The 27229-nt window shown below is 37.5% G+C and overlaps 1 protein-coding gene and 1 long non-coding RNA gene across 2 annotated transcripts; both read right to left on the reverse strand.

Annotated features, from left to right (window-relative positions):
- Positions 1-929: 929 nt before the first annotated feature.
- On the reverse strand, positions 930-13769 carry LOC141617163 (uncharacterized). The gene is made up of 13 exons (XM_074434348.1): positions 13319-13769; positions 10215-10327; positions 10071-10127; positions 9169-9264; positions 5622-5692; positions 4597-4639; positions 3979-4059; positions 3833-3892; positions 3329-3379; positions 2686-2783; positions 2482-2530; positions 2258-2302; positions 930-1776 (listed from the first exon to the last, which is right to left on the reverse strand). Exons 1-13 carry the CDS (start codon positions 13695-13697, stop codon positions 1330-1332), a joined length of 1590 nt encoding a protein of 529 aa, XP_074290449.1. The 5' UTR covers positions 13698-13769; the 3' UTR covers positions 930-1329.
- A 6886-nt stretch (positions 13770-20655) lies between these two features.
- LOC141621895 (uncharacterized) lies at positions 20656-22318 on the reverse strand. The gene is made up of 2 exons (XR_012532766.1): positions 21074-22318; positions 20656-20921 (listed from the first exon to the last, which is right to left on the reverse strand). It is a non-coding gene; the product is annotated as an uncharacterized LOC141621895 (long non-coding RNA).
- Between the last annotated feature and the right edge of the window lie 4911 nt (positions 22319-27229).

The following is a 27229-nucleotide window of genomic DNA, read 5'->3' on the forward strand; positions in this document are numbered from 1 at the left end:
AGGAGGGAAAATGAATCCCTCCCCCTCCACATTTCCCTCCACCCCTATTTCCTATCCAAACAAGGGATTAATCTCCTACTCTCCCTCCCTTTCTTTTCCTTCCAAATCTCTCAATCCAAACATACCCTAAGGGTGTGTTTGGATTGAGGGATTTCGAGGGAAAAGGAGGGAAGGGTATTGGAAGGACGAGAAATTCATGGTTTGGTTAGCAAAATGAAGGTAGAAGGATTTGGAAGGGAGGGAAAATGAATCCCTCCTATAAGGCAAATTATTTCCCCACCAACATAGAAAAAATTTGGAGGAAAAATCACCTCCTCCATTCTCCCTTCCCTTCCTTTCCCTTCCCTCCTTCCCCCTCCCCTCCCCTCCCTTTCCCTCCTTTTTTCCTATCCAAACACACCCTAAAAGGTTTTCCGTGAGAGCCAGAGAAATTACTATACATTGCAGACCTCCAGATGAACGTATGAGATCATTTTAGGTATTTTATACATATCGGATCTCAACAGGTTATTCTGTTGCAGTCCAAGGGATCGTTTGGTTCACTATTTAGGAATGGAATGGATTGAAATGAGAAACCATAGGAGTATGGGATTCCAATTCCATATCTTCCAAAACATGTTTGGTTCATTAGAAAAAAAACATGAAGGAATGGAGTTTGAATCCATGGGGAGGAGGTGAGTATGGAATTCCAAGGGGTTGAGGTGGAATGAGAATCCATCAGGATTCTAACTCCATTCCAAAATACCCCAACCAAACACTAGAATGACTAGAATTCATTCCATTCCATTCCAAAATCCAAATATCCCAACCAAACACCCCCTAATTTGGGTCTCAGGTCAACTAATTTATGTCAAATTATTCAAGTCGAGTCAATTTTGACGGTTGCAAACGATAAAACTACCGATGAATAAACGAGCAAAAACCCAGTATTTGACCATAATAACAGTCTAAGCGAGACCAAAATTACAATAAGACAATGCAGGGAAGACCACCACAAGTGGTGAAATTTACATTGTGATTTTGCGTTAGCTCAGCTTCCTGTCGACAACTAGTACTATTTGTATGGAAAATAAATAGCTTGGCAACTAAATTACAGAAGTAGGCTGGGAAGTATGGTACTACTACTAGTCATACTACAACAAAGGCATATATGCTTTGTACGACATACCCCAATCTTTCCAACCTGAAGTTGACAACTCTGGTTTTGTAGAGATAACACTGGCATTAACGGCAGATTATCGTCTTGAGAGCGCCGGCTTGATCTCTACATCACATAACCCGACGCCACATTGATTGTGGATTTTAATGGCAAGATAGTTTCCCAATGTTCTACGAAAATTTGGACCTCTTCTTTTCCTTTCTTGAATCTTTTCTCGAATCATTTTCCTCCGAATCAAACTTCTCACAATTTCCATTTTCCTTGGGCCTTCCCGGTGTCTTTGATTTTGAAGCCTGCCTCTTCTTTCCCGGGGAAGACCCTCCATTACTCTCGACAAATCCGTCTCCGCCACGAGGCAGGGGTTCTTCTTCATAGTTCGTATCAAGCCGCCAATTACACATAAGGTCCTGTTTTTCATCGTATTCCGAATCGACAACTTCACCGGCTCCAGGGAGTAAGCTGTTGAAGGTGACATTGCCAGTAGTCCCTCCTTTGCGCTCAAGTAAAACAGAATCGGGCCTAATAATGGTCCCAAGTATACTCCTGTCAGCACCTAAATTCATGATGGCCTTCGTATTCGTCAGAGAGGCGTAAGCCATCATAAAAGCTGATCTTATCTGAAGAATCAAACACAAAGGTCGAATATCATTCAACAAATTACTAGACATGGGATAAAAACCAAGATGGCAACAAAACAGCAATTGCATTAAGATTTCACAAAAGCTCTTGGTGCTAATACAAATGTTTGATTGAGTGTCAAGAGTCAGATATAATGTAATGATTCAAAGGGTGTATAGATAGCAATATGATTCAAAGCGTGTATTGTGTTGCCCAAAACGTTCATACTTTGTCAACTGCATGTGAACTCCTTGAATGCAATGGGCTCATTTTTGTGCCCTGAATTCTTATGTCAAGTGACCAACGTACTATACTGAAAACAATTCTAGAAAATAAAAGCATCAAATGTATACCATACAGTCATTAAAGAGTTGTTTAGCGAAAGCTAAAGAAAACCCCAACATACAGTACAGAAATATAACAAATAGAAAACAGTGAAAGAAAAGCGAGGAACAAAGACACTCAAAGAAGAGAACAAACCTGGAAATAATTATAAGAGCTCTTCCCTATGTCATTTTCCGGAGACTGTAGACCACAACAAGGTGCTCACAAGTTAAATCAAAAGGAATGATCAAATCAAATAGCAGTGTAGTGAAAAAGGTAGAATGGGAGGAGGGATGTTAGAAATAAATGTTCATAATCAAACAGACACACAAACAATGTTATGTGAGCTCATCCAGAAAACAGAGAAACAGAAGCTTCACCTGTGGATCTTCTATGCATATAAGAAATGGTCTTCCGTTTTGTTGAAACCTGAAGCATAAGCAGAAACAGAAAAACAGAAAAATCAAACAGGGGGAATAAACAACTTCCAATATCAAGAAACTGCACTGAAAAATAAGCCATTATGGAATTTGCAAGGTAGAATATGAACTGTTATAGAGACAGATTCAGGCAATGGAACCTACCCCTTTCTGCTTTTCAGAAAGAACGTTCCTCTTCCATTGCACGACACACCAACGTCCCAAGTGTTCAATTTATGGGCATAAAACTCAAAAAACTTCACCTGTTTCAAGAAGCAACATATATTTTTAAATATATGTGTACGGCAAAGAAGGGGAGCCTTGGCGCACCGGTTAAGGTGTTGCTTTGTGACCGTGAGGTCACGGGTTCAAGTCCTTGGAGCGGCCTCTTGCCAAAATGGCAATGGAAGGCTTGCCCCAACTACACACTAGTGGTGGGACCCTTCCCCGGACCCTCGCCTAGCGGGGACGCCATCGTGCACCGGGCTGCCCTTTTTACAAGAGATATTTGTTCTGGGTTAGGTCATCCTGTTTGGTTGATGATATATTGGGTTTAGAGCTTTTGTATTCATTATTTGATCATTTCCCTGCAATAAATTTCAGGTTTTACAAATACTAATGAATCTTCAAGAATTATAATATTAAAACGGGTTTTCCCGTTGTAATAGGCTAAAAGGTCATGGAATGGCATTTCTGCATCTGAAGTATGCTCAAGAGTCAAGAGTCGCAATTCTAGAGAAGTTTGTTTTAGAGTGGTACTAAGGGCTTTTGTCGCAATAAAGAACTCTTATCACTAAAGAAAACTTACCAGTAGAACTCCCAAATTATGTTCAGGATACCGTTGGCCTTCATTTACACTCTGCACCGTATGAAGCATAAATGATAAGAAAACCGCATGTTTGGCAACACAAGAAACCAATTCTTTTACAATCATTTTAGTAGTAAAGATATAAGCAATTGCATTTTTTCCTCCTATTTTCCATTCTAAGGGCTTGCTTGTGATAGGGGTTATTGTTACTAGGGTAATATGGATCAAAATAAGAAGAAAATGGACTAGTGTTGAAGGTAAAAATGCGATAAAGAGGGTAATACTTAGTCCATAAAGGGAAGGAATAGTTACGCACCTCCCCCAAGGACAATGAGTACCCCATATGTAAGTAATAGTTACCCGTCACTTCCGCTTCTCACCCTCAACTACCACCGTTTACCACCAATCTCCTCCACTATCCCAACTCCCAAGCAAGCCCCAAGAAGACAGAGTACAACAAGAAAATGTCTCCTTGATAAGTATATTACTTACAGATTTACATACCTTAAGCATAGCAATAAGCATGGCGAGCAGTGCATAAGACCCAATTCCTCCGGAATAAACCTAAAAAACATTAATAAGCCAAAACAAGCGCCTCCAAGCAAATCCAACAAAAGCACAAGGTTCCTAGAGTATAGACTATTCATTACCTCATTTAACTCTCTCTGTTGCAAAAAGACTTTAAGAATCAAACAAAGAGGCCTGAGGGGAGGTAACCTTGAAATGACATCCTGGAAACAATACCCAACTGTAAGCCAAAAAAATTGGAAACTGAACGGCTACATGCTTAATAATCCACAAACATCTGGAGGTCCTAGAGCATCCGATACTCAGACTGTTCAAATTTCGGAGTTTAAATGAATACAGTGTACAACTTATTTGCATATTCAAAATCCTTGTGCGACAAGAATTTAGCTACGCAACTGAAATGACGAGCATGGAGAGAGATAAAAAATTAGCTTGGTTGATGAGACGGACTGCAGTGGATGTTGAGTATGACAAAAATTTGTTAAATTCAAACATCAGAATGCACGGAAGACACGACGCCAACACAACAAACAAAACTGATAATAAAGGATTATCTTCATAGCTAGTTTGTAATCCACTAATTAAGTCTTGTAACTATTCGTTAGGCAATTAAACAAATCCGTAATCATGAATAGTTACAAGACTCCAAACGGCAAAAAAAAAAAAAAAACAAAGTAATATCCTCCCAAGATAACAGCGTAACTAAGAACTCGACTTTTCAGACAGACCTACATACTCACCTGGATATACTCTGCAGCCTTGGGACCGTTGTCCACATCAAAACTACACACCAGAAAAAAAAATATACATTGATCCATCGGTAAATAAAAATTCAGATAAACAACATACTACTAAATGTCCAAAAATGGGTAAGAAATCCATCTCTAGGTGATAAGCAATGCCTTCCACAGTTTTATGATCCGTTTAGAATGTTAATCCAGTCACAATTGCACATGACAAACCAAAAACAACAAAAGGAAGATCAAAACATCCCAATTTATAACGTCCCAATCAGGTCCAGAAATTTTCCGTTGCAAGGCAGATCTGAAATTATTCAAGTAATAAAAACATCTTGCAGCTTCCTCGTATACATAATAATAGAAACAGAATTCTAATTTACCAGAGGATGAAGTTTTTTTTGAAACTCTTTCTTCTACAACCCGACTAAAGGCATATTCCTTGTTGCTTTTCTTGTGAAACTCGCAATTTTCACTTCTGAGTGTATGTATCATACATGATACATTCATGCTACACTCCAGATTTCAAGTGTCGTGCTCACAAGTTTTTAAATAGCTTTTCCCATTTTCTCCATCTCATTTTAAATAACTTTTCACTTGTCAAGAATCATGGTAGCTTATAATAGATTCATAGCTTAGCTTAACTCTTTCTATGATTTCACTATGAATAAACTGCAACTTCTCGTCAAAAATTCCAAAAAAAACAGTTCTCTGTGAAAGTACTTTGGGATATATCTAAGCCAAACAGTCTCATGTACAAGAGGAAGCCAGGAATTAAACAAAAGGCTTTACACCTCACAAACCCATCCTTCCCTCCCCTTCTCTACCACAAGTGAAGAAACAAAATTGGTTGACAGATTGCACATTTTCGTTCGACAAATAATTGAGATCTACGGATACAGAACACAGAAGAAGTTACAAAAAAAATATCCAACAATCTCACTACAATTTAATAATGTAAAAGCAAATCAAAAGCAAAAACCTGCACATGCACTCATTTAAAGAAGAGATAACCCTCAGTCCCTCACCTAACATCAAATTGAACATCAGTCACCTTCTCCACAAATTTAATAATTGGCACCCTAGCCTTGCCGATCACCTGCACGCCAATCTTTTCATTAGAAACGCAAATACATAAATATCAAAGAGATGAAAAAAGAACCACGTAAAAGAGTTTCATCAACTGTCCTCAATTATAACGGTTTATGCCACACACAACCATTTATCATTCAATAGACAATAAATACAACAGTAACAACACCCAGCCATAAAATAATGGAGAAGATTACAGCATTTCAGAAATCCTCAGTCCTCTCCTCCCCTTACTCTCCACTCCCCAGTTGATCACAAATTAATTCACACGTATTTGTATCACCAATGAAGGGGAAAAGTGAAAGAAGATGTACACCAATTAATATTAGAGAAGGAAACCACAAAACAGCAAAGTTTAAAAAAAGGATGCCTTTCAAAAATATTGCAATTAAGGCATATAATATTATTAATATAATCCCACTGTATGTTAATATAATTGTATATGTGAATAGCCATACACTGTCTATCTTCTATCTAAAGAAAAAGAAAAAAAAGAGTACATGAAGTTAGGTAACAATTTTAGGCAACATCAGATCAACTGGCCAGGTAAGTTTTGAGTTTTATAAACCATGCTTCAACAACTCGGAGGTGAGTACTCCCTCCGTCCCCCAATCATTAGTTTACCTTTTTTATTCTTTGTAAGGGGTATTTTAATCATAGGTAAACAAATGATTGGGACGGAGGGAGCAATAAAAATACCGACCAGTACCTCAAAATTTGTAAAAGTTCACCTAAATTTTTCAGAAACTTGTAGATAGAACTTTTGTAAATCATATAATGATACTATTGCAAACATACATGAGGTGTTACTTGATGGATTGATGCTAACATAGACTAGGCACGAGTGCATGACACAATTCCTGGGCACTCCAAACTCAAAGTTACTTTCGATTTATTGATGTCTCCTATGGTTGAAACCAAAAGTAACCAGCCAGAAAACTTCGACACAGAAAACCTCTCTAGTAGTATAAAAACAGAACTACGTTACAGAAAGCTTCTCCAGAGAATACCGAGAAGAGCCACAACTGAACAAACATATATAATCCAAGTTCAAGTACTACAATGGTCCAAGTGATCAAAGCTAGTGAGGTGATGCATATTCAACAAGATCTGGCTAGTGACATCACACGCCTAAGCTAGTCATAGAGGAAGGGGTCAAGGGCGGGATCATGAAATAGGCTTGAGAGTCAAGGGCCAATCATGGCGTGACAGTGATACACGGCAGCTGGATGACACAAGAAAAGGGGAAACTCTTAGGTCCTGGATTGCAACGCTTCATTGTCAGACCTGACCTATGCAGTGCAGACATTGTTGTGTCACAAAGGAGAATCATGGTGCAAGCAAGTAACAGTGAGCAAGCTATGATGCGATCATACATAATTGGCATGTCTTGACGCAGCACTAGAAGCAGAAGTGAACTAACAAGAGCTGTCTAGGCTGAGTATGCAGCTGCTTGCGCATGGACCAGCAGGACACGCCTGGATAATCAACCAAGGCAATGGCATGACCAATCAAGTCCTCAACAATGCGGACCTAAACTTCAGTTTATTTGAGCTATTCTAGCCAGACTATTTATTCATTTTAGGAATATATTTATCAGTACTATTAGGTTTGTTTTATGGCAGATATTTGCTGTGTCCTTTTAGCTAAAATAAGTCATATAAGGGTAAACAACTAAGGGGGTTCTTAGAGATTTGGAATAGATCTGGAAAACATTTCCCTGATCTTCACAGCCTTTTGTTGCTTAGCTTCAGTCTCTTTCTTTACAACTATCTTTCCTCATCTCCGTGGTTGTTTAGATTTCTTGTCTGTTTTAGTCCCTTTAATTGAAAAAATTTCAGTTTTCTTTCTTGATTCTATTCTTCTTAAAGTCTAGACTTTAATTTACTCTCCATTTTAGCCTAGGAGAGTTTATTTTAGTCATATGTCTTGATTAAAGAAGTTTAATCAAGGAATTAAGAGGAATATTTCAAGAATCTTTCTTTGTACCTAATTTCATTGTTGATGATAGAAATGTATGTATATGATTATGTGGTTGGAACTTAGAGCATTTCATTTTTGGATTTCTACTGGAATCTTAAATTTTTTGCTACTAAAACCTGAATTTTTTCCAACACAGTTTGGGCTCTTTTTGTCCCCCTTTAGAATTATTTGCATTTCGTAGTATTTTTCTTTAAGTATATTTATTTTATATTATTCTTTAATTCTTTGTTGGGGAGTTAAAAGTGAAATTCCTTTTGAGAGTTTCCTCTTTGATGCCCTTTTATTATGCTTGATTCATGGTAATTTGAAAATCATCGATTTTCTTTTACCTTTCTTATCCGCAAGGATATTATAGATTGATTTCGATCAATCTAGTTTCTTTACCTTATCAAAAAAAAAAAAAAAAAAAAAAAAAAAAAAAAAACCTAAGGGGGTGTTTGGTTCACCCACTATAGGCATGGGGTACAGGTTCAGAATGAGCCAAACCCATACCAAGTTACCAAGTGTTAGTTTGACAGAATGAGGGTTTCATACCCATACCTCAAACCCGTAAGAAGATATGGGTTTTCCATAGGAGAGAGGTGGGTCTGAGATTGATACCCATGGGTTTTGATACTATATTGGATAATAGGATCAATGCTCGGCAGAAGAAACAACGTTGGAGTCCTTCACATATGAGGACTATGTCGTGTTGTGTAGCTCGACTAGGATTAGATATTATTTAGCATTATCTAGAAGGAATATAATAAGGAAATTGTGTGCCATTAGAAGTTTAGTAATCGGTAGAATAAGGAGTCGAGTTAAATTAGTTTTCGTACTCACAGTTAGATAAGTAATTATAAACTATAAATAATATTGTTGTATTTCAGTTTTATTCATTCAAATTATAATAAAATTTCATAAAACTCGATCAAGGTTTGATCACGAAATCCCGATTTGATAAGGTACTTCAAATCTTGTTTAAAGTTATATTTAGATTGGCGTTTAATTTTAAACAACCCCTTGGCTCAAAGCTTCGGCGGACTTTTAGTCAAATATCGCTACAACAATCGTCTCGTTCGTTCGTCTTAGAGGGCACGAATTCGAGACTCTTCTACAACATCGTTCTTTATTTTAAATCGCTTCAGTACTCAGATCAGGTTTCAAATTATTAAAAAAAAAAAGTGAAAGAAATTTCAGAATTAGACTTAAACGCGTTAACTTAAAGGCTAATCACAATTTAATCATCCCCAAAGATAGGCGGCGATTAATCATATCATTTCAACTGCGTTACATTTTATTTTCAAGAATTTGCTTCTTTTTTCACTCCGTATGATTTCCTAATGTTGCCATCTTCCACTTCTGTTCTTAAGTGTCTTTTCACAACACACAACAAAGTGTCCTTAATTACTGGCTTTGTGTCCCTAAACACAACTTCAAGTCAGATTTACTCAATACACTTATGCAATCATATCAAAATACTAAAGTTCCTAACATGCTTCCTACTAAAAAGGCACGCACCTGTATTTTTTTGGCAATACCCTTCTGTGACAGTGCCCTGGAAAGTGCTTGTAAGCCAATTTGAGGAGATTTAATATTCGAGTCCAGAATTACAACCTGCACTTAATAACATGAAAGATCCATTATTTGAGTCCCAAAATTACAACCTGCACTTAATAACAAGACCATTATCATATGATTCACTGTTATTCAATAGAACACGGTAAATAATTACTACAAGGGAGGAACAGTTCTGGCAAGTACAATAGTACTTTCTACATAAACTCTAAACACTAATAAAAAACAGATCCACCAACAAATAGCTTATGGGCATTTTGAATGACAATACTTGTTAACTGCTCTATCACAGCAAGGATACAAGTAAAGTCAGAGGGGAAAGGGCAGCTAATAGTTACAAGCAACATAAGACCTACAATTGACAATAAAAGCCTATTCAGGACTGACTAATTAACTGAGGAAAAGTCAGCCCACATTAACTGAGAATAAGCTTTAACCAAAGAAACTCCGTTTTTTATGCATTCAATAGGAAATACAAGGATTAAAAAGGGGTGGTTCAAAGCTTTTGAAGAGTGAAATAAGCAGATATGTGTTTGGATCTCAGATGAAAACAATGTGACAGGGTACAAGTACTGCACTGATGAAACTAACTCCTTTATTATGTATCCCGAGTTATAAAGTTGAAGGGTATATGAATTGTACCACAATCCATGCATTTTGGGAAATAATCAGCTTAGTTTCAGATTTTGCCTTCAAAGCCCAAAATTAATTCAGATACGGAATAGTTCATTGTTTCATATGTAATCAAACAGGTGGTATGAAAAGCAGGAGCTTATGATAAAAAGCAAACAGAAAACAATTAGTCCTAAATAGGAAACAATAAACTTGAAAGCATAAACGCATACATCAATATCACTTGAAGGTAGATAGAGCCCTGTTCTATATGACCCGAAAACCTCTACCTGCATTTAAAAAAACAGCGCACACATTTAAGAGAGCAGAACGCACAGCAGACAGAAAAGATGTAGCTGTGTAGCAAGTAAAAATACCCTGCAGTTGGGCCATATATATTTGATAACATCTGACACGCGCTGTATTGCTGAATTCCTTGACCTTCCTTCTTCTGGAGTTGGGGAGAGAAAATCACAGAAGTCCAGTATCTCTGAATCAAACCAGAAGCATATGGTTAACAAACAAACATCCCTTGGTATTCATTGTCCAGATGATAAAGTTAGCTTGATGGTGAACAGGTGAAGTATGATAATGGGACTGAGATTTGGATGATGAGATTAAGGATCCTAGTTAAGCATGTGTATTCAATACTTTTAGTCTCTTTCTTCCATGCGTAGCCCAAGTTATAACACGGCAAATAAACAACCTTCTCTCCCACTATAGTTGCTACAACTGTTCAAGGCAACATCCAGAAGGAAAGAAAAAAAATGTTGACGCCAATTTAAATAGCCTTACAGTGTTAAATACTTACTCCGTTCCATTGAATCCTTTAGTTTGCTTTATACACGTATATCAATGCTTGTTTTCTTTTGATCATATCTTTAGTTACATATTACTAAAAATAATAAAAATTTGATATTCATAATGCACTCGGTAAGACAATTTAAACAAGAGCTCACATGACTATCTTTTATGTTATGTATATTAGAAGTTGCATTGAAGATTCTATTCACTTATGAATAGTGCCCAAAAAGCAAACGTTAAGAATTCAATGGAACGGAGGAAGTATTTGCGATGTACAAGCATATGCACTTAAAATTTGCGAGCGGCACTTTTATCTAGCTAACCTACGATCAAGAGCTCTTGCGAAATAAACAAAAACTTGCTAAAGTATGTTATAGTAAATATTGCCTTCCTAGGCTACCAATCTGCTTCTGATACACCTCAAACCAATACCAACTCTAAGATGCAAGAATTGGGAGGTGGTATTTTAATTAAACCCAAGGACCAAGGAGTGCAAATGAGCTGACATCTGACAAATAATGGGCTAGATCATGTCAAGGTCTCCAACATTCCTTCCAGCAGCTACGATTTTATCAAAATAACGTATACTTATCGTTCTAGGGAAAAACACAGTCATAAATCCCACCCAAAATTATATGTGGGACTATCTAGTCCCATTATCATGTTGATAATGTCTACAAGTTTGAACTAGATAGTCCCACATCTACCTTCAAATCCCACCCAAAATTTTCACTTAGCGTTGATACCGTCATAAACGAAGATCAAAGTTTCTTTTTGATCCAACCTCTCACCAAGAATGAAGAAACAATAGACATACATCATACTATAACAAACGACATGAATCGACCCTCAGATTACAAACAGAACTCCTGTTTTTCCAATTCCATTCCAAATGGCAAATTCACATACAACTAAGTCATTGAGAAGACAAACACGAAACTTCTTTCCCCCAAAAAGCCCGCCTATAATTATGACCATATACATTGAAGTGGAATAAAGATGTAAAAATTCACAAGCGCACATCACACCACACGATTCAAATACACATCCCCTCAAACACTACAACACATAAAAAAAAGAAGTCCAAAACTTTGAGCTGAAAACTAGCTAACTAATAGAAAATCCGCTCGTTTTATGAAATCATATATAGTAAGTATATTACTCTACCTAAGTCCTAATATATCCTTGGTATTCATTTGACACTTTTACAGTTATAACTTATAACACGACAAATAAACAAACTTCTCTCTCACTGCAGTTGCTCTCAGTGCTCAAGGCGACATCAACGAAGAAAAGAGAAAAGAAAAGATGTGGAGGTCAATCTAAATATCCTTTAAGCAGTAGATCTTTCTGATGCAACTGAAGTGACCATTTCCAGCTACAAGCCTACACACTTAAATTTTGCAGCAGCAAATATATTTAGATGCCCTAAGCTCACGAGCTCTTGCAAAATAAACAGAAATTGGATAAAGTAGGTTATATAGTCAATAATATTGCCTTCCTCAGCTACCAATCTGCTTCTGATCCACCTCAAACGGTCAAAGCCATACGAAATCTAACATACAGTAACTGGGAGGTGGTATTTCAGATGACGCAATGCCTAAGGACTGTAATTGAGCTGACATCTGACAGATGATGGGATTGGTCATGTCAAGGGTCTCCTACATTCCTACCACCAGCTACGATCTTGCCAAAATAATGCATATATAACATGCTCGAGAAACATGGAACAGTCCATAAAATTTACCTAAATATCTACAAGCTTGTATGAACTAAATAGTCCAACATGACACATATACCTTCAATCCCACCAAAAATTTCAACTTTGAAGACATTGATACCATCATAAACGAAGACCAAAACTTTCTTCTTCATCCAACCTCTCACCAGGAAACAATAGACATACATCACTCTATCACATAAAACATGAGTCAACCCTAAGAGCACAAGACAGAACTCCTGTATTAAATTTCCATTCCAAACGATTAATTCACGTAACAACTATAAAAAGTCATTGAAAACACAAACATGAAAGTTTATCTCCCACAAAAGCTCACCTATAACTATGACCATATACATCAAAGTCGAACGGACATGTAAAAATTCAAAAGTGCACATCAAGCCACACTCTTTGATCAATCCTCTCTACAATTCAAACACACTTTTCCTCAAACACTACTACACATAAAAAAAAAAAAAAAAAAAAAAAAAAAGCGAGAAACTTTGAGCTGAAAATTAGCTATCAAATAAATAAAAAATCCGCTCCTCCTACAAAACCATACTCCATATATAGGAGTATATTCCTAAACCAAATATAATCTCGGACATAAACCACAAAGGCACCTATCAGTCTCCAAATTCGCGAACTTATGAGATAAAATCATAACCTCACAAAACAAATGTTCCAATGTTTTACCCTCCACAATGGAGATGCATTTCATCACCTAAACATAAACCTAAAAATCCAATCGTTTTACAAGCAATTCCCATGCATTCTACCTCCTAAACAACAAAACACAAAAAAACAGCAATCTTTCGTAAATCGGCACTATTAAATCAACTGCATATCACCTCCTACCAATAAAGAAACATCGACGACGACAATCGTAAACAGTTAATCTTGTGTAAAACCATTGTAATAGCAAAAATATAAAAAATAAAAAACAAAGCAACAAACCTTTATGAAGCTGAAGCATGGGACTCTTAAACCGACAATCAGACCGAAACCAGCCTTGCTCAAGCGTCCTCTCTACTTCTAATTCCGGTTCCTTATTCTTCTCTCTGTCCACCGTCGACGAATTATCCGCACGTGCGAGAGATATCTCGTCGGAGGTAGTGTCGACATTGAAAGATAAGAAATCGACGGTGGCGTCATCGGTGGCGGCTGCGGGAGTTTCCGATGAGGTTAGAGATATTTGGTTACGAAATACAACGTAGTTTTCGAAGGTATCTTCACCGGACTCGGTGGTGGTGGCGGTGGTGTTTTCATCGGCGGTGGCTGAGGGGGAGGGGAGTAGTGGGCTTAGGGTTTCGTAGGAATAGTTGGCGACTTCCATTGCGGTTATTGGTTATGTCTAGGTTGGTTGCTGATGTGTATTACTAGTCTATAGACGAAGACACGGACTTGAGAAGGGTTCTACGATGTTGGGACTTTGGGAGCAAGTAACCATGGTCCATGGACCATAGCCCATAGGTCTATATCCGGTAACCATATTAATCGGGTTGGACGTGGGTCAAATTGAGTTTTTGGATTGGATAATTTTAAGGTTGGGTCAGTTTTGAATATTTTGTTATCACAAGTTAGTGTTTTAGTTCAGCTCATTACCACCTCCTACTAGGGATGGCAGTGGGTCGGGGACCCGACCCAAACCCTGAGGGTCGGACCCTAATGGGTCGGGTATGGGTCTTATTTTTTTAGACCCAATGGGTATGGGTCGGGTATGGGTCTTAAGAAAATATTTGGTTAAGGTAAGGTCTAAGTTATGAGACCCATACGACCCTTAGACCCTTTATTAAAAAAAAAAAAAAAAAAAAAAAAATTCAAAATCACAGCTTTTCTGAATTCATACCGGCAGTCCGTAGAAACCCAACTAAAGTCTCTCTCTTCCCTCATCCCATAAAGCGATAAAACCCAACCAAACTCTTCTGACAATACCACCACTCCACCACTGACACAAGAAAATCACCACCGCAGCATTGATACGCGACTGGCAACCACCTCTCTAATAGGCGACGACCGACAACCACCATAAATGGCAGCCAGCGACGGTCAGATGGAGACGGCTATCAAGTACGGTATTGATTTTTGGGTTCCGAGTTTGATTCTTTCACATGTATTTGGATGTAAAATTAATTTATGTCTTCTTTATCTTTCTTAATCTATTTGTTATGTATATTGGATTTGGTAGTGTACAATAGAGATTAATAAACTCATAACGTTAAAGTAGTATGAATTTTTTTTAATATTATAGACCCATACCGTTAATCATATACTAAAGTGGTAAACTCGGGACCATGGGTAGACCGGACTTACCCATAGGGTCCGGGTATGGGTCCTCAAAGTTTAGACCCTTGCGGGTCTGGATCGGGTACGGGTCCAAAGGGAAAATCTCGGGTCCGGGTCCGGGTCTAGGCGGACCCTACCCAGACCCTACACATTGCCATCCCTACCTCCTACTCAAAGATAATAGTTCAAACGATATATTAGTGTACACGTGTTCAATAATAATAAACTAAAGTCAAAAGTACTGTTCAATTAAACTAATACGGAGTAACAAACAACTAATCTCAAGGACAAAAGAGATTACCCCAAACCGAGTTCAACATGCAAATAACTCATTTTATCTTTATTGTAATTAATTAGGTAATTTTATATAGTTTTTTTCACCCCATAATAAGAGACCTAAGTTAATTATGAAATAAAGAACCAAAACGGATTTCTATAAAACAAGCCAAAACAACAACGAAAGAAACGACGAAAAAACCCAATGTTCCCATCAGCCTAGCGTGCGACTCGCTGAGGCTACATGAGCGGCTCACACGAGACACAGACCAAGCCATCCTCTTTGTTTTTATGCTTTGCTTTCTCAACTCCTTTTTGCTCTTTCGTCTTTAACAATTCCAAGGCACCAAATCTTAACAACTAGTTTGAAAGCGTGTACGTTGTACGGGTAATGACTTTAGTTATTTAAAATAAAAAGTTATAAGTATACATTGTTAAATTGATGTTTTGAAAAATGAATTAGTCTAATTATAAATAAGTCATTACCTCATGTAAGTAACTATTTTTGAATACCAAAGAGATCTTAACTTAGTGTATAAGATGTATACTCTTATTGTAGACAGAAATCAAAGTTAAATCTTAATTCTTGCTATATTGTATTCCTTCCATTCCAGTCATTTGTTTACCTATTCCTTTTTTAGTTACTTGTTCATTTGTTAACTTTTTTATATTCAGAATTATTTTGACGAGTAATTTTACCACTCATAAGTATCATTGTCAACTGGTCACCCAATCAAAATAATCTTAAATGATCCCCTCTTCTATGCTTAGTCTTTTTATCAAAAGTAAAGGTAAGGTAAACAAATGACCGGAACAGAGGGGTATTTTCTAGCGGTTCATGCGACTAAAAAAATTGTGAATACTAAACTATTTTCGCCTTTATATAAATCAAAGTTAGATAAATTGTAATATTGTTATAGGCCCTGTTTGGTAATCAGCAGATTGATATTAGCAGAAGCAGATTGGTTAAGCAGATTATAAATGACAGATTGGATTAACAGGTTTGACTAGTATATTTCAATTAGCAGATTTAGTAGAAGTGTTTGGTAATTAGCAGATTTTGTTTAATAGATTATTGTATCTATGTGTAGATTGTTGACGGATTCATAATTCACAATCTACTAATGTGAATATGCTGGGTAGAGCAGCATATTGGAAAACAGTAGATTGAGCTTCAATCTACTCTTTCAATATGCCATTTACCAAACACTCAAAATAGTAGATTGGTGAGTCAAACATGCTAAAAGCCTTAAATATGCTGAAAATTTCCCAATCCGCCGTTTACCAAACACCCCCATAATGAATAAGAAGATTACATTTAACAATTTTACATTGCTCCAAAAATAAAACCAAAAAAAAAGGTAAAAAATTCACAAATCTATAAAATAATATAAAAAGGGTAAATTGAGTGTTTCTTGATAGATAGAAATTCACTCTAATACGATGCCACGTGGAGGCATATGGAAAACTCCCTATTCCATACAATAGAACCTGTCTATCTACTAAAGGAAAAGAAACGCAAGGACATTGCCGTTAATCAAAATTTCAACAGCCTGACCATTAAGCTTCAAAATCATAACTACAAAGTATTTGACAAGTCACATTTAAAGATAATATCTTCTCCCTTTAACTGTCCAAGACATTAATAACTACGGATTTGAAGAGACGGTCTTGCATATATTCGCTTATTTAATCGGTAATATTCATCGCTTTCATTGTTACTTTGTTGGCGTTTTTAAATTCCACAAAATATACTGCTTAATTTGTATACATTTTGTAGATGACTTTTTTGATTGCAAATCCATATGTTAATCCCTTTCATTTCTATGCTTCTTTTTTACTTCCTTCTCGTCTTTTGTTATTCTATGTTATTGAACAGGTTTGTAAACATTTTGGTCGCAAATCTCACTTGCAAGCTGTTGTCTAGAAGATGAAAGCTTATCACGAGGAGAATGGGTAAATTTGCAAAACGTAAAGCTAAGGTAATTGTTAGTAGTATATTGTTGATGTTGTCTATCTGACGTTAAACAATGGTCTATCATTTTACGGTTCATATATATATATATATATATATATGATCACTCAAACATCACCTGAAAAAAATTGCAGAGAAAATATTTGCAATTGATTAATTTGTGCATCAAATCTTTTACAAAGTATTAATGAATATAGCTAAGCTAGATAAGGACAACTAACTGCAATTTTACTCCCTTTGCTATAATTATTTTACCTTTAGTACATAAATTCCAATCATTTATCTACCTTTTATACATAAAAATCATGACTAATTGAACACAAGCAGGTTAAAGGTTATCTGTTATTTTATAGGTGTCTCATAAGTAGCAGTTTATGCTTTCATACAAAGGAATTTAAGGAGTGCACCAGCAAAAGAAGTGACACAATAACAGCTCACTGGCTAAGTGTGAGAATCAATAGTCCTGCTGCGACACTTTATGCAATATGAATATGTAGCAAGAAAAGCCAGACCCAATCGGCCTTGTGGTTGAAATAGCCATGTAATTATGCGTATAACTTACTGAGTTACTGGAGTATATATGCAAAATATAATGTGTACTAAATTTGGACATATGGTACTCTCCATTTGAGTCCTCCTTTAAGCTTATACTATTGGTGTAGTGATTTATAAAGTCTAAGAGTGTCTTTAGATTAAGGGATTTGGAGAGAAAGGAAAGGAAGGAAACGGAGAGTATAGGATACAAAATTCCTTATTTGAATAACAAAAAGGGTAGAAGGGAAATGGAGGAGGAGTGATTTGTTTTCTTTTCCAAGCCTAATCAAAATCTCTTTACAATAGACAAATTTTAGAGGGAAATTATAACCGCACCCCATTCACTCTCCCCTTCCCTTCTCTCCCTTTCCCTTCCCCCTTGTAAAGATTATATGAATGAAGGTAATTGTATTGATAATTAGGTTAATTACATAGAGGAGTTTATATACTAATATACAAGAGTTTAAGCAAGGATACAAAAGATACATTCCATAATTGGTGGAGCTAAAGTAGGTAACAAATAACCTAATTGTAACAATATAGTATAAGATATTATATACTAGCAAATCACGTATGATTTGTTTCTTGCTTGAGGGATTCCAATCTTGAGATATTATTTGATTTAGATGTATCTTTAACATTCCCGCTCAAGATGGACGGGCGATAGCGAAGGCCAATCTTGGAAGAAAGCAATAAGAACCGTGGCTTATGGAGCGGCTTTGTGAGAGTATCCGCAAGCTGATCAGACCCGTTGATATGTTGAACCCGAATAAATCCGTTGCGAATCTGTTCCTTGACAAAGTGGAAAGCAAGTGCAACGTGTTTCATTCTCGAGTGGAAAACCGGGTTAGCCGAGTAGGTAGTAGTACTGAGATTGTCACAATATATCGTTGGCGGAGTAGTAGTTGAAATGCCGAGTTCGAGTAAAAGGTTTTGGAGCCATATAAGCTCGGCAGAGGTGCTGGCAACAGCTCTAAACTCAGCTTCGGTAGAGGAACATGAAACCGCCTTTTGCTTTTTAGCTGACCATGAAATAGGAGTACTACCTAAGTAGACAATGTAGCCAGTCGTAGAGAGGTAATCATGAGGATCACCGCCCCAGTCCGCGTCGCAAAACGCGTGAAGGCAAAGTGGTGTCGAGGCTGTGAGTTGAATACCAAGATGTAACGTGCCATTGAGGTAACGAAGAAGCCGTTTTAGAGCGGCCCAATGAGACGCGGTGGGGTGGGTTAAAAATTGGGCTAATTTGTTAACGGAAAAGGCAATGTCGGGTCGGGTGAGGGAGAGGTATTGCAAACTACCAACTATGGAGCGATAATCTGACTCTTTTTCGACTGGGACAGTGGTGTCTTTAATTAGAGGTGGATGGGTAAGCATAGGGGTTGACGCGGGTTTTGAATTTTCCATTTTAAATTTAACAAGAAGGTCATAAAGATATTTGGTTTGGTTCAAATGTAAGCCGGTTTTGGTTGGGGTGACCTCTATGCCTAAAAAATATGAGAGTGGTCCTAAGTCCTTGAGAGAAAATTTCTGGAAAATTTGGGTGATAAAATTGGTGACATGAATTTTATTTGGTCCGGTCACTATTATATCGTCAACGTAAATTAAAACAAATAAGGTTGTGTGAGTGGTGTTGAGGATAAAGAGGGACGGGTCAGACAAAGAGTTTCGAAAACCTGAGGTAATAAGGTAGGTCTTTAACTCAGTATACCAGGCGCGTGGTGCTTGTTTGAGACCGTAAATAGCCTTGTTAAGTCTGCAAACATAAGAGGGGTTAGTAGGATCAACAAAGCCAGCTGGTTGACTCATAAAGACGGACTCGGTGAGGTGACCCTGCAAGAAAGCATTGTTAATATCAATTTGGTGTAAATGCCACTTTTTCGTGACAGCAAGGGTTAGAATTAGTCGGATTGTAGTCGGTTTGATAACTGGACTAAACGTTTCCGAATAGTCAATTCCGGGACGTTGATGGAAACCTTTAGCAACGAGGCGAGCCTTGTGTTGCTTGAGACTACCATCGGGGTTGTATTTAATGCGATATACCCATTTGCAACCAACAACATTAGGTGCTTGGTGAGGTGGGACGAGAGTCCAGGTTTGATTTTGGGTGAGAGCTTCAAACTCGGTGGTCATGGCCTGTCGCCATTGAGGGTGTAGGAGGGCTTGTTTTGTGGTAGTGGGTGTAGTGTGAGTAAGGGAGAGAGTGGCAGTGTGGGCAGTTTTTGTGGTGTCGAAGTATTTAGGATTGGGCATGATGATATTATTGGAGAGACGGGTTCGATGAACGGGTGGAGGAGGTGGGGGAGGTGGAGGCGGTGGGGATGTGGCAGGGGTGGATACATGAGGTGGCGAGGATGAGGGTGGTGAAGTAGGGGAGGTTGTGGCAGGGGTTGTGGGAGTAGGGGAACCGGGTGGGGAGGGGTCCAGGGTACGGGCAGGGGGTTCAATTGGTGGTAGGAGGGGAATAGTAAGGGTACACCATTGACTTGGGGTGTGTAATGGTGCAAGAGTAGAATTCGACAGTGTGAGATACGGGAATTCCAACTCGACAAAACGGACATGTCTCGAGGTGTATAGTCTATTGGTTGTGGGATTAAGACAAAGATAGGCACTTTGAGTGGTGGAATAACCAACGAAAACACAAGGAGCCGATTTGGGTTCAAGTTTGTGACTAGTGTAAGGTTTTAACCATGGGTAGCAAAGACATCCAAAGGGGCGTAATTTGTGGTAGTTGGGGTGTTGGCCGAAGAGTAGTTTGTAAGGTGATTGGTTGGTGAGTGTGGTAGAGGGAAGACGATTTATGAGGTAGGCGGCAGTGGAGAACGCATAGGGCCAATATTTGGTTGGCATTTGGGCTTGAGTGAGTAAGGCTAGACCGGTCTCAACAATGTGACGGTGGCGGCGCTCCGCGAATCCATTGTGCTCGGGAGTGTGCGGTGGTGATGTGAGGTGAGTGATGCCATTGTCGAGTAGGTTGGGGTTGAATTTGATGTATTCGCCTCCATTATCCGAATAAAATTGTCGGATGGGACGATTAAAGTATTTTTCAATAATAGCTTTGAATCGATGAAAGGTGACGGCGGTGTCGGATTTATTTTTTAATGGGTATAACCAAAAATAGTGAGTGAAATGGTCGACGAAAATGACATAATATTTGTATGAATCATCTGAGACGATTGGTGACGTCCATACATCAGAGTATATTAAATCAAATGGTGCGTGAGACGTAAGAGTAGAAACTGAAAAGGGCAACTTGTGGCTTTTGTTGATTAAGCAAGAGTTACAGTGCGATAAGACGGAAATATTGAAATTAAAACTAGAATTTAATAATCGTAAAGTGGAATTGGAAGGGTGTCCTAAACGAGTATGCCACAAAATACTCGAGGATTTATTGGCTGCTAGGGCTTGAGGCGGCTTGGTGGAGGGGTTCCATTGGTACGATCCATCAACGAATGGTCCTTCAAGCAGAGTTTCCCCCGTCTTGATTTCCTTAAAACAAAAAGAGGTAGCAGAAAATAAGGCATAAGCATGGTTATCGGTGCAAAATTGCGAGACAGAAATTAATGGTCGAGATATTTGAGGAACGAAAAGAACATTGGTAAAACTTAAAACATGATTAGAGGTAGGGATAGAAAAAGAACCAAGGTGGGAGATGGACAATGACGAGCCGTCACCGATCACAAGGTCGTCTGGACCATCATATGGAGTATGAAAAGCAAGGGTGTTGAGGTCATTGGTGATATGATTAGAGGCCCCACTATCAATAAGATAGTTGGTGGAGAGACCAGCGGAGGTGGTGGTGGTATGGGCAGTGGGTCGGGGTTGTCGAGTAGGGGGTGGAGGGAACACAACATTCGGGTAGTCCCTTTTGAAGTCAGGACAGTAACTGATAACGTGACCGTTGGCGCGACAGTATTGACAACGGCCTCGAAACGGGTTGGGGTTCGAATTGTTGGTGGATTGGCTACGGTTTTGATAATTATTTTGGTAGGTGTTTTGTTGTTGGTGGTTGTAGCGTGGCTGATTGTTGTTGGTTGAGGATGAATGTCGTGAGTTGTTGTTGTTGGTGTTGTGATAGGGCCGAGTGTAGGCTGCGTGAGCGGAGGGGTTAAAGACGGTGTTAGTGGTAGTAGGCGGCTGGTTTTTGATGGTAAGTTCATGTTGAATTAATTTTTCGTGGAATAGTTCAAAGGAAATGGGTGAGTCACGAGCACGAACTGCATCGATGACGGGTTTGTAGAGGTTATAGTCAAGGCCGCTAATAATATGAGAGGTGATATCTTCGGCGTCGACGGGTTTGCCTAGTTGTGCTAGTTGGGTGGTGCATTCTTTAATGGCAAGCATAAATTCGGAAATGGTTTTCCCGGTGTGGGAAATGGTGCGAAGACGGTCCTTTAATTGGAGGATGTGTCCTCGGGAGGGGTTGGCATAGGTTGTGGCTAGGGTCGTCCAAGCCTCGTGAGATGTGGTAGCATCGAGGAGGACGGGTGCTACAGCTTCGTCGAGGGTGCCTGCTAGTGCTCCTAAGATTAATTGGTCTTGACGAAACCATGTTTCGTAGGCTGGATTGGGTACGGGTTGAGGGTCGGGTTTGGCTGTGGTGGCGGCTGGGGTTGTGGTTTTGGGTGGTGGTGTGGTTGTACCATCCAAGTAAGAGAAGAGGCCGAAGCCTAGGAAGAGTCGGCTGATCTGGTAGTGCCAAGCTCGGTAGTTGGTCGGGGTTAATTTCGTGCATGTTGGAAAGGATACCGAGATAAGGGGTTTATTTGGTTCGGCTGAGTTGGGAATTTGGGTGCTGGTGGTTGCCATGGGTACGTCGACGGTGTGTAGGGCAGCGGAAATGGTGAGTAGTACAAGGATCGATGTGAATCCTGATACCATGTAAAGATTATATGAATGAAGGTAATTGTATTGATAATTAGGTTAATTACATAGAGGAGTTTATATACTAATATACAAGAGTTTAAGCAAGGATACAAAAGATACATTCCATAATTGGTGGAGCTAAAGTAGGTAACAAATAACCTAATTGTAACAATATAGTATAAGATATTATATACTAGCAAATCACGTATGATTTGTTTCTTGCTTGAGGGATTCCAATCTTGAGATATTATTTGATTTAGATGTATCTTTAACACCCCTCTCCTTCCTTTCCCTCCTTTTTTGCGTTCATCTTGCATTGTATAATAACTAATTTCTCATAATTGAAGTCAAGATGAAAGTAACACATTATTTGACATAATGATATGGTATGCATGACATAGGTTTTCATTGCAAGTTACTAGGTCCATATCTGTGATATTTAGTACACCACTGAAGATCCTACATTTTGTACTCCGATTTGTTGCTTATTAAGAAATTACTTGAAGACACTTACATAAAATTAAATGGGTTTTGATTTACAGAAATCTAAAAAAAATTGTCTACTCCTCATACACTCACCTTTTTACAATAATATTCCAGTTTGTTGTGGGTAGATACGTCAAAATTTAAATAGATAGATTGAGGATAAATTTTGCAAGAAAAATTATGAGGAACCAATGAAGGATATTCTAAAATACATTATAATACGAAGCCGTGATTTTCACGGGAACTAAAACTAGTTAACATTTATTTTACTTATACTTGAAATCTGAGTGAAAGTAAAGGTTCTTTATACTCTATGGGTCAATATAGGACTAATGATATTTTTTTTGGTACGAAAGAGGGGTTAGGCCCCGAAAATTAATTGTTCGCTATTACACGGGGAATAGCAACCCCAAAAATGTCCTCCCGAAGGATAGGACGCAGCTCATTAAAAGGTATATCTAAATGCGTAGGAATAGTACTAGAGATCACTCCTTTATTAGCTAATAAGTCTGCTACTCTGTTGGCTTCTCTATAAGTATGCTCCAGCTTAACGGTCCAATGATCTTCACTAATCAAGTCTTTGCACCTTCTGACGATGGATTTTAAACTGTTACTTACTAATTGTTCTTCCTTGATAATATTAACACATGGAGAGTTGTCCATATGTATTAGCAATTTTCGAACTTGCATCGACTTTGCCTGTTCCAAACCCGCAAGAAGAGCTAATAACTCGGCTTTCATAGACGAGCATATACCACAAGATAAATACAAGGCAGTAACGAAATTACCCGTTTCATCTCGAAAAATCTCCCCTCCTCTCGCACTACCTGGGTTGCCTTTAGAGGCGTCATCTGTGTTCAATAAAAACCATCCATGAGGTGGAGTCAACCATCGAATAAATACTTCCACATTTGAGGTACGTTGTTGCGGGATAAGAATATCGAATCTATCAAAAGCCTTCTTACTCGACTCGAATTGAGTATAAAGGAAGGAACGAGGGTCAGTCAGGTTATCACTTCTGTTAGGTTCATATACCTATTATTAGACTTTTCTAATAGTGAACTAATTAACATATTAACTCTAGTTCATTTAGATCTAGTGCATGCATAACTAATTAAGAGATTAAACAACAAAAAACAAATTTTCTTACATTGTTATATGGCTCGAAAATAAGGGCAAATAATGACAACTTTCTTATTTGTTCTTGGGCTTAAATGTAATGGATGATCCTCCAAAATCCCAATGTAGAGATCCTCCTTTGATTGCACCCAAGACAAATCCCTTAAACTAATATATTAATTAACTAGATTAATACACTGGTATCCTTAAAATGATTCTAATAATATTCTTATTACTACACTAGTAATCTTATATTGTTATTAGAATTTTGGAAGAACAATCTTTTGATTTTCTAAAACTAGTTTAGAGAAAAGTGGGAGAGAAGAGCAAAATTGCATGTAAAAATGAATGGATGAATAAGAGAACAAATTCTCTTAATAATGAGGAGGGGAAACCGGTGGGGGTGAAGGCTAAATGCCAAACCATGGCATCTCCTTTTACTTATGTTCTTCTCCATATAGTAGGTATGTAAGGCTACTTAGTATAGGCATGATTATTTAATTTTATCACATAAAATAATATCATCCATAATCCACTACAACCCCTTCCATTTCGGTCCATATGTATAAAATGGACTACCATTTTATTTTGTCAATTTGTCATTTGTCACACAATATGTCACATGTAGTATGTTACATGTTATTAATTAATTTAATGCATACTTATCAAATGAATATCATTTTATATATTAATTAAATTACATACAATAAATTGACTAGTGATTCTTGATCACATAAATAAAATGGGTTATATAATTATAATTCATAACATATTGTAATTATAATTAACCATTCATTCTTATCTCAATTGTTCACAAACAATAATCGATTTTAGTAATAAAGTATTTTAATTACTAAAATAAATCTTATTTAATCCAATTACAATAAGATATAAATATTCTCTCTCACAAATGAATTGTTCAATTTTAAGGAATTGATCAACTTGTATCGTCATACAATTAATCAATTTGTCTATTAAGGGAATTGTCCTATAGGTGTGACCTTAAGGGATCAACTGATCACCACTGTCAAACGACAGTAATGTCAAACTCTAGTTAGCCAATCATTACTGATTAATGTTGATCAGTTGACTATATAAATGAATCATCCCTTACGTATTCTTAATTTGATATTTAAACATGTGATCGCACTATTGTTGAGGACATATACTCCAACAATCTCCCACTTGTCCGAGACAAGTGTGCGTCACCAATTCTCTTGTCCTATTACAATCTCCCACTCAATGCAAGGTGTCTTGCAGGTCGTACTTACATTTGATCATATCTTGAGTGGTTTCCTCGATCTGGAGAGTAACTATCTGACCGGAATTATCTACCGTAGATACCTTCCGAGCGTGGCCACGCATTTTCAGTTCACTGCTCCTCGAGTGGCCTTGAGATTTCAAATAACCCTGACAAGGGGGTGGACAATTCCTATCGCACTATTCACTTCGTATAGCCACAGTTCATCATAACCCAAAATGTACTCATTTGACATCAGTTACGACAGTCGTAGAGTATAAATCAAAGTCATTCAGAAATTTGTGCCAACTTGGGTTAATAGTCTTTAGTCAAAAGAATTGACTCATAAGAATACTATAGTAGCTCTCGCCACGACCAGGCTTTATGAATTTCCAGAACTCTATAAGCGGTCACTGCCTGACAGAGTGTCCCATACAGTCTGTCTATGTGATCGACTAGTCATCCATATGACCCTATGGCACTTGAACTTGCCATCAATCGCATCACACTCTAGTCACTTCGAGACGTCACCTCCTTTAAGTAACTAGGGGCGAATACTATGTTAATCCAGTTCACTTCAATGGGGTTCAACATTGTCTCAACAACCCATTTGGATATAACAAAGTAATGGATGAGTTTAAAGAAACTCAAACGATAAATGCGATTATCATATATGGATAGTCAATATACAATTACTACTTCATATATTATAATCTATAGTGTACATTTTATACTAGTTAAAATGCAATAAAAGCTTGGTAAGTGGATATGCCATGTATCCATTCATTCCAACTTCATGAATTGCTATTTCCTTCTATTCAATGTCATTTCTAATGACATGAATTTATCTAAGTATATGTCTAGTCTTCTTACTAGACTTGGGATCTTGCACTTGGAAGATGCTCCCACTGTTATCACATAACTTGTGATAAAGTCTTTTGTAGAGGGATTTACTTACACTCCCTACGTTGACCATCCTATCACAATTTACTTAGATTCTGTTTGTAGAACTTGCAATGGTTGAAACTAAAACATTTCTCTATCTCTTACTCCTAAGTCAATAAAATTAGCCTAGGATTTCGATAAATCCTTATAGGTTTGGAAACTAAAGTTTGTGTAACCCTTCAACACACAACTTAGTCTATCATCCAAACATAAGAACGAATCCTCAATTCTCCTCAAGAATCTTAAGGATGTTCTTTAAGGCTTTCACAAGACCATCATTCGAATTAACTTGTTATTGACTTATTATGCTCCAAGCATATATATGATTCATCACAACGTGTGTATTTAATGGCATACATGATCGTTCTAATGGCGGAAACATTAGAAATCGATTTCATGTGATCAACAATTTATTAGGTTCAGTGAATAACTATGATTCTATGATAGACAATTCTACTTTCATCAACATGAACAACCTACTTAACCTTGTTGATGTAAAACTTATATGAAAGATCTTATCATCATAAGACTCTCGACTCTATGCCAATATTCTCTCAAATTAACACATAGATTCGGAAATCTAAATTACATTGCACCTTTTCCTAGTCTCCCAATCACTCTTTCACAGAAGAGAGTATTGGTACTTATTCTCAATAAGTAATATGTTATCAACATATAAGACATGAAAAAATAATTCTTGCTCCCACTTAACTTCATGTATAAACATGATTCTTCAACAATGTGAATGAAACCATTCTCAATTATCACATGAACGAAAAGTATAATCCTTTGATGCTTGCTTAAGACCATTCTAGGATTGCTTAAGTAAGCTTTGCATAATATGTTAGGATTCTTAGATCTTTATCTAAGGTTTTGTGTTCCATACACATCCTTCTCTAAATTCCCATTTTAGAGAAGCGAATTTTTAACATCATTTGCCATTTTTCATCAAAATGAAATGTGGCAATTCCTAACATGATTTTATCTTGATTAACATCTTCATGTCAACCTATGCTCTTAGGTACTCTAAAGCTCTATTTACTTTAAAGAGACAGTCGCCTTAAAGTAAATCTACTTTTGAGTAATAGTTTTTGAATTTTAATGCTATGGCTTATATGCAACTTAAGTCAATTTGGGACTA

The sequence above is a fragment of the Silene latifolia genome, chromosome X, assembly GCF_048544455.1.
Source record: "Silene latifolia isolate original U9 population chromosome X, ASM4854445v1, whole genome shotgun sequence".
NCBI lineage: Eukaryota > Viridiplantae > Streptophyta > Magnoliopsida > Caryophyllales > Caryophyllaceae > Silene > Silene latifolia.

Coding starts and splice junctions, on each gene's coding strand:
- LOC141617163 (XM_074434348.1), bottom strand. CDS start 13,697: ATGGAAGTCGCCAACTATTCCTACGAAACCCTAAGCCCACTACTCCCC. Junction 4,060..4,596: donor AGGCTGCAGAGTATATCCAG/GTGAGTATGTAG, acceptor TATTGTTTCCAG/GATGTCATTTCAAGGTTACC. Junction 2,303..2,481: donor TATGCATAGAAGATCCACAG/GTGAAGCTTCTG, acceptor TGTGGTCTACAG/TCTCCGGAAAATGACATAGG.